Raw genomic sequence first — 16623 nt, forward strand, 5'->3', positions numbered from 1 at the left:
AAAGTTTGATTTTATTATGGTACTGTGGATCAGTCTAGGGATGAGCAAAGTATTTGGGGTGGTTGTGACTGGCTGTTTCATTCAGACCATTTTGTGAAATGTGTCTGGTCACTGACTGTGGTGTCAGCTAACTGCTTAAAGGAGGGGATTTTAACAAATGCCTTAAGGGAAAATTAATCCGTTCCAGAGAAAAGTGACTGTTTTGTTAAAGTGACCCCGAAGTGAAGGTAGCTGTACAGGCAGGTTTCACTGTACTTCATTTTCAGAGTTCTCTTAATGATACTTCTTTCTTTGTAGATAAAGACAATATCTTACCACACGAAAAAATGGCAATTAAGAATAAATTTATTGGTATTTTGTATTTACAGGAATACCTAACATTTCGTCATGCACACGTGGCAAGCAGTAAGCTTCAGCTGCAGAATCCAGAGTCAAATGTTGAACGAGTTTTGGAGCCTCCTTTGGATGAGATTGTGGCTGCACATCTACGGTAATTGTTGATAATTATTGAGTGTTTGGAAATATCTATTTATTGAAGAATGTAGAAAAGCCTTTGTTTCTCTCTTGGTACTTACTGTTCCTATTCATTGTTTACTTGAATGCCACTCATTTCATTTCATTATTCCAGACCTGTGTATTGTCATTTCTTTTAATTTTTTCAATGTGTTTCTGTCTACTGTCCTTATTCTGAAGTCCTCTCTACCTGCAGACAGATCTCACTTTGTGTATTTGAGGTCTTGCATTTCTCGCCTTGCTGCAGATCAGATAGTGGTTGGCATCATTAAAAAATCTCTGTCCATCACATCCTGTACAAATTACAGTATGTGAAGTCAAGGTCGGTTGTGATAACTTCTACTATGGATCAAGTGCCCTTACCTCTTTGATAGCACTTGTTTGTGTACTGAGTCTTTTCTAGCAAGGGAAGTGTCGCATCCTTCATGTTAAAATCATCCTCTAAAATTTATTGACATAACTGATGTGCTATGAGAAGACCACATGCAAAAATTATCAGCCTCTTTCAACTGCAAGGCCCTAAAATTGGAGCTGGAATCTGATGTGGCCGGATGGTGACACTGTTCAGCAGGACATCCCTGCCGTCCTGGTGAGCTATGTGAAGTGCGACCATTTCTCCTGTCCAATGATGTCAATGAAATATTAACAACTGATTGGTATCAGTTGAATGATGAAAACATAATTCTTGTTGGCACTTCAAATATTACAGATACTTTTGTGGTGATAGAGTTCATGTGTACTAAACTTCTGATACACCATGGCATAATGAAATAGCAAAAATCTTACGTTTGTGGCAAGTTTTGACTTGTGATTAGTTTCATGGTTTTGTAGCTGTGTGTCCAGACAAGGAAGAGTAATCAATTGTTGCTAGTCGTTGACTTCTCCTTAGTCTTATAACATAGGCATGGTGATCACTACAGCTGTCTGACACTTGTTCTTGGTTCCTTGTGATGTTACGAGACGGTATTGGAATTGTGCTCTTTCTTGAGTGGTTCTGTTCCAAAGATGCAGAAGCCAAGAGAAACATCTGAAGAAAGAAGAACAGATAAGAAGGAAGCAACCATCAGTCTCCTGAGTGCAATGGTTCCTCTCACAGTATTCACCAAGTTTTTGTCATGCCGTAAGTTACATGGGATTATTGCTTATTGCTTAAGATCTACTCGTAATTGTCAGGTAAAAGAGAATAGATTACTGGACCATTGAGTCAATCCATGAGAAGGGCAGTATGCCACACTGCACTAACTACAGAGCAGCATACCTGTTCTCTGTAACTCTTCTCACGCCAGGCAATTGCCGGGGCTGTACCTTAATGAAGGCCACAGCCACTTCCTTTCCGCTCCTAGTCCTTCCCTATCCTATCATCACCGTAAAACCTATGTGTGTCAGTGCAATGTAAAGCAAATTCTAAAAAATAAAAAATAAATTTGTAGCTCTGGATTTTTGAGTGGAAACTCACTGGTAAAGTAGAGGGTGATCTGGAAGAAGAATAAGCAGACTTCAGGAAGAACTGACAAACTCAAGACCCCATTTTTACCATTTGTCAAGTGATGATAATTTTTTTCAGGAAGAATAGAACAGCATATCTGGCTTTCCTTGACCTGCAAGCAGCTTTTGACATCATTCCAAGACATCAGTCATGGAGAGCATTAACTGGAATATTTATAGTACTGCTGGACAGAATCCAAAGTGTCTACAGGAATGTTTGGGGAGTATTCAGTCTACCTTGGTGTTTAAAGAGTACAAATGAAACCAATTGTAGCTGAAAGTCAATCTATCAGTTAATATAGTTCTAGAGCCCAGATCTTTAGGCATTTATAGGTTAGAATGTGAACTTGATGAAGCAAGTAACAAGTATACTCTAATCCAGACAACAGTTCTACTATGAGATTTGCATAAACGTAAGGGGCCCAGACTAATAGAAGTTATGTTACTCTCGCTACATTACGGAAGAGTGGGCTAGATGACACAGCCTCTATAAATCTTACTGCTGGTGGTGGATAGACGTAGTAGGTAACAACTAAGATTAGGTTGAACTTCCAATAGTGCTAGTCTATGTAATTCTGTAACATAATTCAGCTTAAAATCTAATTATATTACTTAGAAAGTACATGTTTCATTGCTAATGTGGAACATCATCAGCTAAAAAAGATACAAAAATTGGCATAAACAAAATGAAAAACACTTATGATGATGATAATATTAAGATAAAATGTTCCTTCATGTTGGGTTAAAACCTCAACAAGTCAATCTTTGTGTTTGAGATAAAAAAATCTGATATAAGGGATCTTCTTTCTTCAAAAGCTGGAGAAATATCTACTTTTAATATCTTGAGGATGTAAAATTTTAAAATACAATGATCGAGGGAAACTGCTAAAGAATAACCGAAGTTGAGGTTGATTTTTTGTTTTAAGATGTTGAAGGCAGTCTGTAATGAAAGAAATGAAAATTTGTTTTAAAAAAGGAAATAAAGAAAAAACCATGTGAATATACAGTGGTGAAGTGTCTGAGGAACAATTACCTCCAGGCCGGTCCCGCTATGTTTACTTCTTCTCTTACGCCGTCAACTGACTGAGTGTGTATGTGTACGGCTGTGAGAGGTGAAAGAGGGGAAATGTTGTGGGGAGTTAAGCCTACTGGAGGGAGACAAACGAGATGTTTCTCTGGATCCTTTTGATGGCCTTCGTACATAAATCTAGGTTGGAAGCCTCTTCCAACAGTATATTTATATTATCGGTTATTTCATTTATATTCTGACTAGAGTTTTGTTTTTGATTAATCTCTATATAAATGTTTTCTAAAATGTTCATCAATTTACCCGTATTTAAAGTTTGCAAAATGGTTAAGTTTTTTTCTATTGTAGGAAAACTATGATTATATTTGTTCCTGTGTAAGCTCATGGCTGAATATCTCTTGTATTTTTTGGCAATTACATGTTCCTAGTATCTCACTAGGAATTTTGTATTTTTTTAAGCTGACGATGTTCCACATTAGGAATGAAACATGTACTTTTTTAATAATGTAATTAAATTTTAAGTTGGATTATGTTACAGAATTACATAGACCAACAGTGAACAGTGAAGAAGAAACAAGTATTGGCAGGTGGGATTCTCCATTCAACCTAATCCTAGTTGAGTTGATGCCAATACAGAACAAAAATGAGATTTATAAGATGTAGTAGGTTGGCAGGAAGTGAGAACCTCTCCATGGACCACCGGACAGTTGGAGTACCTGGCTCCAAATTCCTGATTCACACTGAGTGACTTATTAGGTGTAAGCAAATGTTTGTGTCCAATAACTTTTGAGAAGAATGTAACATTGTGATTCAGTGATGCTATGGTATAACAGTGAGTAGTCTTTTAACATTTCATGTGTGTACTTTCTCTTTACAGATGTATCTGGGCTTTGAACAATCAGGATTTTGTTGAAGCCTATTGTTGTCAGACTCTAGTGGTGCAAGCATTTACTAAAGTGCTTCAGACACAGAGGGATCAGAACTGGTCTCTGCCTGTAATGTATGCTGTGTGCATAGATCTCCGTTTGCTTGCCATGCAAGCAGATCGTCAGCTCAACGCACGGGGTGTGGGGCGACCAATGGAAACTATTGAGAAGGCAGCTGAATGTCTAATGGGTTGCTTCAGAGTTTGTGCTGCGGACAAGTGAGTGTCACTTCATGATACACATGTACATGAACAAGAGGACCGGGGAGGCAAAATGAATATGATATCGTCCCCACTCTGGCAGACTAGCGAATGTGCACATAGTTCATTTTTCAGGAGAGCTAAAAGAAACTTTGACTGCTCACGTAAAATCCATTTTTGTATTTACAATTTTTTTTATTTCTGAAAAGAATCTTATTTAACATCATGCTTAAGGATAGTTTTGCATTTTATGCTTTTCTTAATTTTTAGGGCAGAAAAAGCAGTTTCGTTACTTTGCCTGAGTGAGTTTATTAAACTTCTCTCTGATGATCAGTGTAGTAAGGCGCTGATTCTGCACTACATTTGTTCTTGTTTTACTCACGTTTAAGGATAGTTTTGCATTTTGTGCTCCTCTTAGCTTTTAGAGCAGAAAAAGCAGTTTCGTTACTTTGCCTGAGTGAGTGTTTTACTAATAATGATTTATTAGGTAGATGCAATTGTACTTAAGAAAAAGACAAATTTGAAGAAAATAAGATGTGTGACTAATATTTTTTACTACATTTTTAGATTAGGAATTGAAGGCACTTTCAAGTTGTAACAAAATAATTAAAGTAAATATTTGACAATTATTGTTCTTCTAAAAAACACACTTTTCCAATATATTCAAAGTTGGACTCCTCTGAAATGTTTGGTTCAGGTAGAGTATCTCTCGCTGTTGCCGATGAGGGATTTGAAGGTCATCGCGAAGTTTTAGAAGATCCTTCCGTTTGGCATCAGAAATGGGGAATCTTGAAGAGTAAGGTTTCACTGGTTCAGACTTTGATGGGCGGCCGTTTCGACGCTTGAAAGTGAACTTTTTGAGGTTGGTTTCTTCATACCCAGTCTTTATCTTAACCGTATATGGTTCATCCTTTGTGTAACGAAACCTTTTAACACTGTAAGGTGCCAGGTTAGAAAACATACCACATAAACCCAGAGCGACTCATGAGTTAGTGATCCATTTAGCGTAGAGACGTGCCAAATCAGAACCAATCAAAATGAACACATATAAATCACTGTACCAAGTAATGTGTGGCACCAATAAGAGAAATTAAATATAATGACACAGTGAGACTCAAGACTCGATAACGTCCTGGGTGACAGGCTTGTTGGAAAGGCAAAGAAGTCTTATCTTCCTCAGCTGTAAAATTAGCCTTCTTTGGGTTGAAATCAATGAAGTCGTTGTACACAAATGCAGAAACATTGTAGGGTGCTGGATTTTTGCATGCATTTCTTATCTGTTGAACCCACCCTTCTGGAGTGTATACTGGGGAGTTTTTTTGCAGACATGTATATTTTTTGGTGGATGGAGTCATATTCCATCAAACTATGCCCCGATTCAAAATAAATATGATCAATTTGCTGAACTATTTTTGGGTGGTTTTTGTACTGCTTCTATACACATACACACAAAATTACTGTTCTTTTGTTGTCCTTCACAGTTGTCTGACATCATAATTACTGTCTCCGCATTAGGATATTACATGAGGTAGGCGTAAATGCTACTTGAAATTTCCACGCTTCCTCTCTTTCCTTCAGTCTCGTCCCAAATAAAACATTCCATTGAGGCGTCACCTAATTGTAAACTGTCAAGTTATAAACAGCCAGCTTCCGTACATAGAAAAAAGGGCCTTGAGCTCCTTTGAGGGTTCTCAACACAGCTTGCAAATGAAATTGAAATGCCAACATTGTCTTGTCACTCTTTGCTTTCTCTTTAATAATATATTTCAAATTTCAGGCAGCTTCTTTTCTTTCCACATGTTCCTTGTATGATTCTTTCTCATCTTCAGTTAATTCGTCTGTTTTCCTTTTTTCTTCATATTTGAACAAGTTTTGAACAAGTTTTGCAGTGATCCTTCTTAGGAACATGGAAGGCAATTTTGTATTCACGGAAAATGCTTCTGTACTTTTAAAATTTCGCACATCTTCTTTCTGATTCAGTGCCTCTCTGTTTATATAGGTCATACACTTTTGTAATGTTCAGGTTAGGTTCTAGAAATCTGTACTCACTTTTCTTCCGACACTAGTGTGATTCTACACTCGGGAAAGACAGTATGTGTTCCCTGATGAATGATTCACCATCTTAAGTTTGTTCTTGGGTTCGTGTTTCCCTCGCATCTCAGGAAGTAAAATTCCTCGTTCATTGACTTTACATAGTGTTCCCTTGACTAAACCTTCAGGAAAAATTTGCAGCACACAGTAACTATTGCTCCTTCCTTGGTGAGAGTTGTGATGTATCCTTTTTGTTTCGCTGACGACTAAGTATCCATGTGACTGCTTCTTTTTCATCCACATGACTTCTTGGTAAGTCTGTCCTATATGACTTCATGGCAAGTCTATCCCTCTAACTGAACTGACCGACTGAGGTCTCACCTTCCACTTGACTCCATCACTGTTCACCATCCACTTTACTAATAAATAATGACCCACTGAGGCCTCTCCTTCCTGTTGACTTAATGACTGACGCCTCTCCATCTCGTTCACTCAATGACTAACTGTGGCCTCTCCTTCCAATTGAATAATGACTGACGCTACAATATAGCCACCTTATATAGATGTTAGTTGACACACCTACGCAATCTCCAGGAATAACTATGATCTACTCCCACTTCGCGACAAATGTTTCATACAATGGTGAAACCGCCGGCAGCACCCTAGGTATCTCCAAGAAAGTGAGCTCACCGCTAAATGCTCACGATGACATAGCAATGGCTCGACAGTTACTCCAGCACTATTTCGCAATATTACAGTGTCAGAAGTTATTGCACACACTACATCCACATCTGATATACAGCAACTCTTACTGTACATGTTTTTAGTGTTAATCTACACACACACATATATACGTAACAATTTGACTACAATCACGCAAGCGATAAGCATTGCAGAATTGAATTGAACAATAATAATAGCTACAATAATAATAATAATAATAATAATAATAATAATAATAATAATAATAATAATAATAATAATAGCATAGACATAATAATAATAATAATAATAATAATAATAATAATAATAATAATAATAATAATAATAATAATACAGATATCATCTTGTAACGGGATTTGAACCGTTGCAATTCGCCTCCCTCAAAAATAAATCAAAGAACAAAGAATCGATTGATTTATGAACAAAATGACATGTATATATAAAACACTAACCTTGACCCTTGACACATATAAACATTTTAAATGAGTATAAAACAATCATTTTCTTTTTCAACATCCATACATTTTATAAAATATCACAGATATGAGAATTTTTCTTGCACATTGTCATCATAGATAACTGTCCAGTGTCCCATTCTCTCCTCATACAATTCACAAGAGTATAATACTTAATTTAACACATACATATAATTTTAAATGAACATGCAACACTTCTTTTTTTTAATACATATTTTTTTTTGGTTCACTAGTAATAGTACGCGATCTCAAATTAATTTCCCTCTTCAATTCCTTTGACATTCCCCCAAAATTCAAAAATATTTCACAAATTACACTCCTGACATTTACCGGTAATAATTCCATTGGCTTAAATGTGCATACTCTTCCCACAATGAACCTATGATATGTTGTCCTTCAGAACAAGTTCTGAATTTATTCGAGCCCCACGTTGGGCGCCACATTGTGATGTATCCTTTTTGTTTCACTGACGACTAAGTATCCATGTGACTGCTTCTTTTCCATCCACTTGGTAAGTCTGTCCTATATGACTTCATGGCAAGTCTATCCCTCTAACTGAACTGACCGACTGAGGTCTCACCTTCCACTTGACTCCATCACTGTTCACCATCCACTTGACTAATAACTAATGACCAACTGAGGCCTCTCCTTCCTATTGACTTAACCTGCAAGTGGTCGCTAGCCGAAATGTAATGTGAGTGGTCGCGCGTGAGACTTTCTCTCACATTAAAATAAATATGACATTTTTCACAATTTTTTGGGGCGTAAGGCTGAAATTTACTACTGAAATGTAACGCAAGTTCTACCTTATATATTTTAGATAAATGGAAACGAAATGGCGTATGGCTTTTAGTGCCGGGAGTGTCCGAGGACATGTTCGGCTCGCCAATGCAGGTCTTTCGATTTGACACTCGTAGGCAACCTGCGCGTCGTGATGAGGATGAAATGATGGTGAAGACGACACATACACCCAGCCCCGCCCCAGCGAAATTAACCAATTAAGCTTAAAATTCCCGACCCTCCCGGGAGTCAAACCCGGGACCCCTGTGACCAAAGGCCAGCACGCTAACCATTTAGCCGTGGAGCTGGACTTATTTTAGATAAAAATGGAATGATGTTTATTAAAGACAAAAAATTACTACTTAAAACAACATATGCAATGTACATAAAAGTAACTTCTGTCTTGAAGTTGTAAAAAATGAAATCTCACACGTGCATTACATCTAGTAGTATTTACGTACAAAGCAAGGTTTCTGAACACAATAACATTTTCAAAAACAAGAAGTGCTCATAATACAAAAACTAACGCGTAAAACAGGAGTAAGTTTCCCGCTCCACTTCAACATAACACCAACGTCATTGGTCGCGCGATGAGAGAAACTCTCACGGAGCGCGCATGGACACATAAGAACATTTGTTCTGACTAGGGGAGGGGGTACTTACCCTTCAAATGTGAATCACTCTACTCACGACAGTTATAAACTCAGCTAGAAGAGGGAACAGTCACCTCCCTTCCATCACTGTGAAGTAATATCACAATAAAAAATAATGTGAGAGAAAATCTCATATAGCGACCACTCGTGGGTTAATGACTGACGCCTCTCCATCTCGTTCACTCAATGACTAACCGTGGCCTCTCCTTCCATTTGAATAATGACTGACGCTACAATGTGCAGCCACCTTATATAGACGTTAGTTGACACACCTACGCAATCTCCAGGAATAACTATGATCTACTCCCACTTCGCGACAAATGTTACATACAATGGTGAAACTGCTGGCGGCACCCTAGGTATCTCCAAGAAAGTGAGCTCACCACTAAATGCTCACGATGACGTAGCAATGGCTCGACAGTTACTCCAGCACTATTTCACAATATTACAATGTCAGAAGTTATTGCACACACAACATCCACATCTGATATACAGCAACTCTTACTGTACATGTTTTTAGTGTTAATCTACACACACATAACAATTTGACTACAATCACGCAAGCAACAAGCATTGCAGAATCGAATTGAAGAATAATAATAGTTACAATAATAGTAATAATAATAGTATAGACATAATAATAATAATAATAATAATAATAATAATAATAATAATAATAATAATAATAATACAGATATCATCTTGTAATGGGATTTGAACCGTTACAGAGTGTAAGTTTTGGAGAGATGACGTCTTGAAGGTCCATCAGTTGTTTCCCTTTTTTTGGACTGTTCAGTGACATGACAAATGATAAATTAGCGTTGTTCAAAAAGTGTTGACAGGTTCCGGAAATATTTATAGATTTTATATCTTTCTTCTGAAAAATTTCTCAAACAGGTATGATTGTCTTTGTGTATACACCTCGGAATTTTGGTAGGCCTTGGTGCTACTTGTTTTCCTTTCAGTGTTTCATAACTTTCTCCTTTGAGACAACTTTTCTTTTGAATATTTCTCTTCCACTTGGCTGGATCGGATGTCTTACGTTTCTTGGGTGATGACTGTTGAGAACTTTCTTTGGATAGAGCTGTGCCAGAGATAGGATTTGTCTCCTCTCTACATTCATTGTTTCTCTGGGTGGGTATATGATGAGGTGAAATCCCAAAACTTTGAGCAATGAAAATATTTTCAGTACCGACAGGTTCTTTGTCATCATCTAAAAATAGAAAATATAGGTAACACTAAGACACACAAAAACCAAACAAAAAGTCAGTTGAATTTGGTTGTGCTTGTAACAGTAATTTTCACTAGAGTGGCTCAAGTGGCCAGAAATGAATAGAAATTGGCTTTAATATTTTATATACATGCATATTAATAAAGTATAAATAAAATTGTGAATTTTGGGGGTTAAAAGAGGAAAAACACAATTTATAAAATGGTTTCTTAAAACGGGAAGGTTATCCATTTATTCCATTAAGGGCCGGTTCTACCATCTGCTGGTAAAGTGGCTGGCAGCTGCCCTGGAGGTAAACTACCTGGAGGTGTAAATCGGCTGGTACTTTGGCTTGCGTCCAACCACCTCCGCGCAAGCGCTAGGTAGCCACCCGGAGCTAGACACTGATATACGAAGTTGGCTAGAATGATTTTCAGCGACTTCTCGCTTTCGAGTGTGGTGCTATCTATCGTCAGATGCATGAAACTCATTTCGATTGTCTTATTTCCCTGTAATATATAAGTAATAATAATAATAACGTAAATGTTTCCACCTTTTCAATACAATATATTCACAAAATTACAAAATTATACGGTACTAGTTTCGACCCATCTAGGGGTCATCATCAGCCGTATTGGAGCAAAGATCATTTGTGGCGAAATCCTAAGACAATATTATTTTAAAGAATAACAAGTGAAATGAGATGTTATGGTAATAGTTAATAATACAAGGAATATACATACTAAGAGGTTTTTAACAAAGAATAAAGTATAAATGGGGTGTTGTAAAAATTATAATCATGGAAATCAGTAAGTTCTTGTATTGAAATGAAATATGGCTTAGGAAGAGGGCTTAAGGTGGGGCTGAAGGGTGCGGGAGAAAGTGTAATTGTCTTGGAAAAGTACCTTTGATTAAATTTAGGATTGAGTTTAGGTTGGCTGCATTATTGTTTCTGAGGAAAGTGATAAATAGATCGAAGAGTATGTTGGGTTTCTCTGAGATTTCATTGAGATTGTGACTGGCATTAAAGTATTGGTCTAGGTGTATGTAGTAATTTTCCATTATGTTCAGTAAAGGGCCCTTGTTTGCTAATACGAGGATGTTCATGTCTTGTTCAATATTGGTGAAATTATGGTTATAATCTTGCATGTGTTGGCCGATGGCTGAGAACTTGTTGTATTTTATTGCGTTAGTGTGCTCGTGGTATCTGATAATGAAGTTTCTCCCGGTTTGCCCGATGTAGGTTTTTTTACAGGTGGTACATTTGATCCTATAAACTCCTGATTTTAAAAAACTGCTGGTTTTGTTGATGTGTGAAGTATTGTATAAAACATTCATGTTCTTATTGTTGGTTTTGAAGGCTATTTCAACGCCTTGTTTCTTAAAGATGTTGGTTAACTTGTAGATATCATTGTTAAAATCAGGAGTTTATAGGATCAAATGTACCACCTGTAAAAAAACCTACATCGGGCAAACCGGGAGAAACTTCATTATCAGATACCACGAGCACACTAACGCAATAAAATACAACAAGTTTTCAGCCATCGGCCAACACATGCAAGATTATAACCATAATTTCACCAATATTGAACAAGACATGGACATCCTCGTATTAGCAAACAAGGGCCCTTTACTGAACATAATGGAAAATTACTACATACACCTAGACCAATACTTTAATGCCAGTCACAATCTCAATGAAATCTCAGAGAAACCCAACATACTCTTCGATCTATTTATCACTTTCCTCAGAAACAATAATGCAGCCAACCTAAACTCAATCCTAAATTTAATCAAAGGTACTTTTCCAAGACAATTACACTTTCTCCCGCACCCTTCAGCCCCACCTTAAGCCCTCTTCCTAAGCCATATTTCATTTCAATACAAGAACTTACTGATTTCCATGATTATAATTTTTACAACACCCCATTTATACTTTATTCTTTGTTAAAAACCTCTTAGTATGTATATTCCTTGTATTATTAACTATTACCATAACATCTCATTTCACTTGTTATTCTTTAAAATAATATTGTCTTAGGATTTCGCCACAAATGATCTTTGCTCCAATACGGCTGATGATGACCCCTAGATGGGTCGAAACTAGTACCGTATAATTTTGTAATTTTGTGAATATATTGTATTGAAAAGGTGGAAACATTTACGTTATTATTATTATTACTTATATATTATTCTCAGTTCAATACGGACCAAAAACATGAAATTCATAACCATCAATTATTTCCCTGTGCTTGCGTTTGCTGATTATCACCAAAAAGCCTAATAAGGGGAGACTTAAGAGTTATGGACAACGATTTATGTCAAGCTTTCGTGATTTTAATCTATGGTCTTCAATATCAATACCTAATTGGGTTTAAAATCCTCGAGATTATATTTTCTTACGCCCGTTATAACCTGTCATGTAAGGCAGCGTTTTTGAAAAGTATTCTCGTACCGGTAGTAGATTGCTCAAGTCGCTCGCTCCCTAATAGAAGGTACGCAGGTTTTCATCGTATTTCTAATTTACATTTTAAAATGTATTTTCGTTCCCTGCCGTTGTTCTTAACTCTCTTTTACGCGCTTCCATATACGTAGGCCTACACACACACACACACACACACACACACACACACACACACACACACACACACATCTTCTTTACGGACTTATTGCCTTTGAGCATTCTATCTGCAGGCTTCTGTGAATTGATTAAGTATCTCCACGATGCTCTATTTGCAACTAGTTCTGTGACCTCGTTTAGTTCCACGTGCCATTTATTGATAAAGCATTTCATTCTAATGTTTAACTTTATGAAGATAAAGTTGGAAGGTACTGTAAATGTAAAGCACTAATCGGGAAAAATATCCATTCATAGGAAGAATTCGGGAATGGAATAGTTTCCAATTTCTTCGAAATAATTTACAAGAAGACTATGTAAACAACTAATAGGGAATCTGCTACCTGGGCGACATAACATCACTTTCTATAAATAGCATACATATAAAACAATTTCCTAGTAGACATAATATTGTAATTAAATATTTCAGTGAGATATATTATTAACAAAAGAACGTATGAAAAGAGGCATACAGATTAACACAACGCTAATAATGGAAATAAAAAAGATTGGTCATAATGAAAACTCGAACCTGCATACCTCGTATTACCATGTAAGCGTGTTAGCCATTACGCTACGAGAACACTTGAACAGTCGGGATATATACATTAAGTTATACCTCGTGTCTGAAAACTGAAAAAGTAGAAAATTAAAGCCTATTTGAAATGATTTCCAAATAGATTTTGATTTTATATCCTTTTAAAGTTCCCTTACGAAAGCTTGACTTATAAAATGTGTTCCCTAAGCTACCGATGCGAGAGGCTGGTGTGACCGTTGCAACACAAGGGAAGCATTAATGTTCAAGCTCCTGTAATACAATATCGGCCACTGTTACAGTATCATGCTTTTTTTCAGTATACTAAGCTAATTTAAGCTGTATGTCACCAGAAATACAGCTAATAATGTTCAACTCTCAAAACTTGCCCGGCAGGTAAAGTCTTATCGGGCCCTGAAAGTGGCCGATAAATTACGCGCCGAGTAACTACGATTTATGCTGCCGATAGCGCTACCTGGGGGTGGTCGAACGAAAACATCCTTTTACGCGGAGGGCAAATTACGCGCTACTTTACCAGTAGGTGGTAGAACCGGCCCTAAGAGAAACAATATACACAGAGCAAATGCAACACCAAGAAGGAGTGGTCAGAACTTTATGCCAATTGCAGGGTAGACTGACGTCACTGAGGTATGCTCATGATGTGAAATGCGCCGCTGTGCTGCGCACGTAGCGAACGATAAATGGGACACGGCGTTGGCGAATGGCCCACTTCGTACTGTGATTTCTCAGCTGACAGTCATTGTAGAACGTGTTGTCGTGTGCCACAGGACACGTGTATAGCTAAGAATGCCAGGTCGCCGTCAACGGAGGCATTTCCAGCAGACAGACGACTTTACGAGGGGTATGGTGATCGGGCTGAGAAGGGCAGGTTGGTCGCTTCGTCAAATCGCAGCGGATACCCATAGGGATGTGTCCACGGTGCAGCGCCTGTGGCGAAGATGGTTGGCGCAGGGACATGTGGCACGTGCGAGGGGTTCAGGCGCAGCCCGAGTGACGTCAACACGCGAGGATCGGCGCATCCGCCGCCAAGCGGTGGCAGCCCCGCACGCCACGTCAACCGCCATTCTTCAGCATGTGCAAGACACCCTGGCTGTTCCAATATCGACCAGAACAATTTCCCGTCGATTGGTTGAAGGAGGCCTGCACTCCCGGCGTCCGCTCAGAAGACTACCATTGACTCCACAGCATAGAGGTGCACGCCTGGCATGGTGCCGGGCTAGAGCGACTTGGATGAGGGAATGGCGGAACGTCGTGTTCTCCGATGAGTCACGCTTCTGTTCTGTCAATGATAGTCACCGCAGACGAGTGTGGAGTGTGGCGTCGGCGTGGAGAAAGGTCTAATCCGGCAGTAACTGTGGAGCGCCCTACCGCTAGACAGCGCGGCATCATGGTTTGGGGCGCTATTGCGTATGATTCCACGTCACCTCTAGTGCGTATTCAAGGCACGTTAAATGCCCACCGCTACGTGCAGCATGTGCTGCGGCCGGTGGCACTCCCGTACCTTCAGGGGCTGCCCAATGCTCTGTTTCAGCAGGATAATGCCCGCCCACACACTGCTCGCATCTCCCAACAGGCTCTACGAGGTGTACAGATGCTTCCGTGGCCAGCGTACTCTCCGGATCTCTCACCAATCGAACACGTGTGGGATCTCATTGGACGCCGTTTGCAAACTCTGCCCCAGCCTCGTACGGACGACCAACTGTGGCAAATGGTTGACAGAGAATGGAGAACCATCCCTCAGGATACCATCCGCACTCTTATTGACTCTGTACCTCGACGTGTTTCTGCGTGCATCGCCGCTCGCGGTGGTCCTACATCCTACTGAGTCGATGCCGTGCGCATTGTGTAAGCTGCATATCGGTTTGAAATAAACATAAATTATTCTTCCGTGCCGACTCTGTTTTTTTCCCTAACTTTCATCCCTTTCGAACCACTTCTCCTTGGTGTTGCATTGTCACTGTCAGTCAGTGTATCTACTTACCTACAGTAAAAACCGGCATAGGACTGACTAGTGAGGACATTGCAGTTGCAGATTCATTTCTGTGAAAGTCTGACGCATGACCAGCATAGGGATCCTTACCCGAGTCTTCTCCTAATACAGGTAAAAGTTTGTCATCTTCATAATTCTCATTATTTGTTCTACGAGGTATATCCGTCACTAGATCCTCGATATTGTAACTTCTATGTTCCTGAAATATTTATATACATGCATTTTTAATTTTACATCTTCTGACACCATTTGATGTAGGATAGAAATACAATGTTTTGGAAGTTGGATCTTTGTAACGGAACTAAGAAATTAAATAAATAAATATAATTATAGAAACTTACCAGAATTAAGTTTGATGATTTTGGACATCAGCTTCTTCCTGGTGGCTGAACGTAATCATTTTATGCGTTACTACTGCAGAAGGCATGTGACGGATTTTCACATAAAACAAGTTGTAGAAGTATTCATCCTCTCGTGTTTGGGAACCTATCCATTTATGCAATGTCTGTCTTTCGTCACGCGACTGTCTGTCAACACTCCGTGTTACAGACTGTCTCGTTGAGGGTGGCAGCAGGATGTAGTAGGTGGTTTTCGTCTCCTACCAAGTGCACAGTGCTACTACAAAGGATCACTGTTCTAATCTGTACTCTGGTGCTAAATTCAAGTGAACAAAGCAGCAATGTTAAGTCTGGTACTAGTATTCAAACATTCTACTATGTAGAACACAAACACTTTTGATTCTAAATAAACTGTATATAACCTAAACTTTCTAGCAATCTTCGTGCATGCAGAAATAAAATGCAGGAAGCAGCGTATTATTCCACAGCACACCTGGCACTTTCGTTAGTTTGCTGCAGTGAATGTTCCAGTCCTCAACTATGGTGACTACCGCAGACTAACAACAATGCAGATTCGCTACTTCTGCATAGTGGAAAATACTAACAATGCAAATTAGTGAATTCAACACAATTGATTGTGGCCATATGGAATAAGATACAGATACAATACTTTGCCAGAGGGTAGATCATATACCAGTAGTAAAATTTAGACCTTAAATGCAGATTCGCTATTTTTTCACTTTCGCTAGTTTGCCAGAGCAGGGACGATATACTCTGAGATTTTTTCGTTATTCACTCATGTCAGATATTGAGATGTTATTCTAAGTCCCGACGCTTCTCTGCTGTCTAGCACAGTGCTGTCCAATGTGAGATTCTCAGTATAATTTTCTATACCAACGCTTCTTTGCCGATAGTCACCGGCATGGTCTAGGAAAGTGCTATCCATTATGACACACTAGCACTCTGCAATTTGGCTAAATGATATCTCCCCATGCATCTAACTGTTCCTGGATATCCTCTTCCTTTTCTCCCCAGACTAACAGGTCATCTGCTAACATCATCACTTTCATTTTTCCTTCTCCAGTTTTCCTTGCCACT

General features: G+C 38.7%; 1 protein-coding gene across 1 annotated transcript in view; it reads left to right on the top strand.

Annotated features, from left to right (window-relative positions):
• Nucleotides 1–16623, top strand: part of PCID2 (PCI domain-containing protein 2) — a 218880-nt gene that overhangs the window by 75566 nt on the left and 126691 nt on the right. The window contains exons 3-4 of the mRNA XM_067150936.2: nucleotides 369–490; nucleotides 3903–4169. Of these exons, the coding sequence (XP_067007037.1) occupies nucleotides 369–490; nucleotides 3903–4169 (389 nt within the window). The remainder of the gene's footprint in view (nucleotides 1–368; nucleotides 491–3902; nucleotides 4170–16623) is intronic.

Source organism: Anabrus simplex, chromosome 7 (genome assembly GCF_040414725.1).
Source record: "Anabrus simplex isolate iqAnaSimp1 chromosome 7, ASM4041472v1, whole genome shotgun sequence".
Taxonomy (NCBI): Eukaryota; Metazoa; Arthropoda; class Insecta; order Orthoptera; family Tettigoniidae; genus Anabrus; species Anabrus simplex.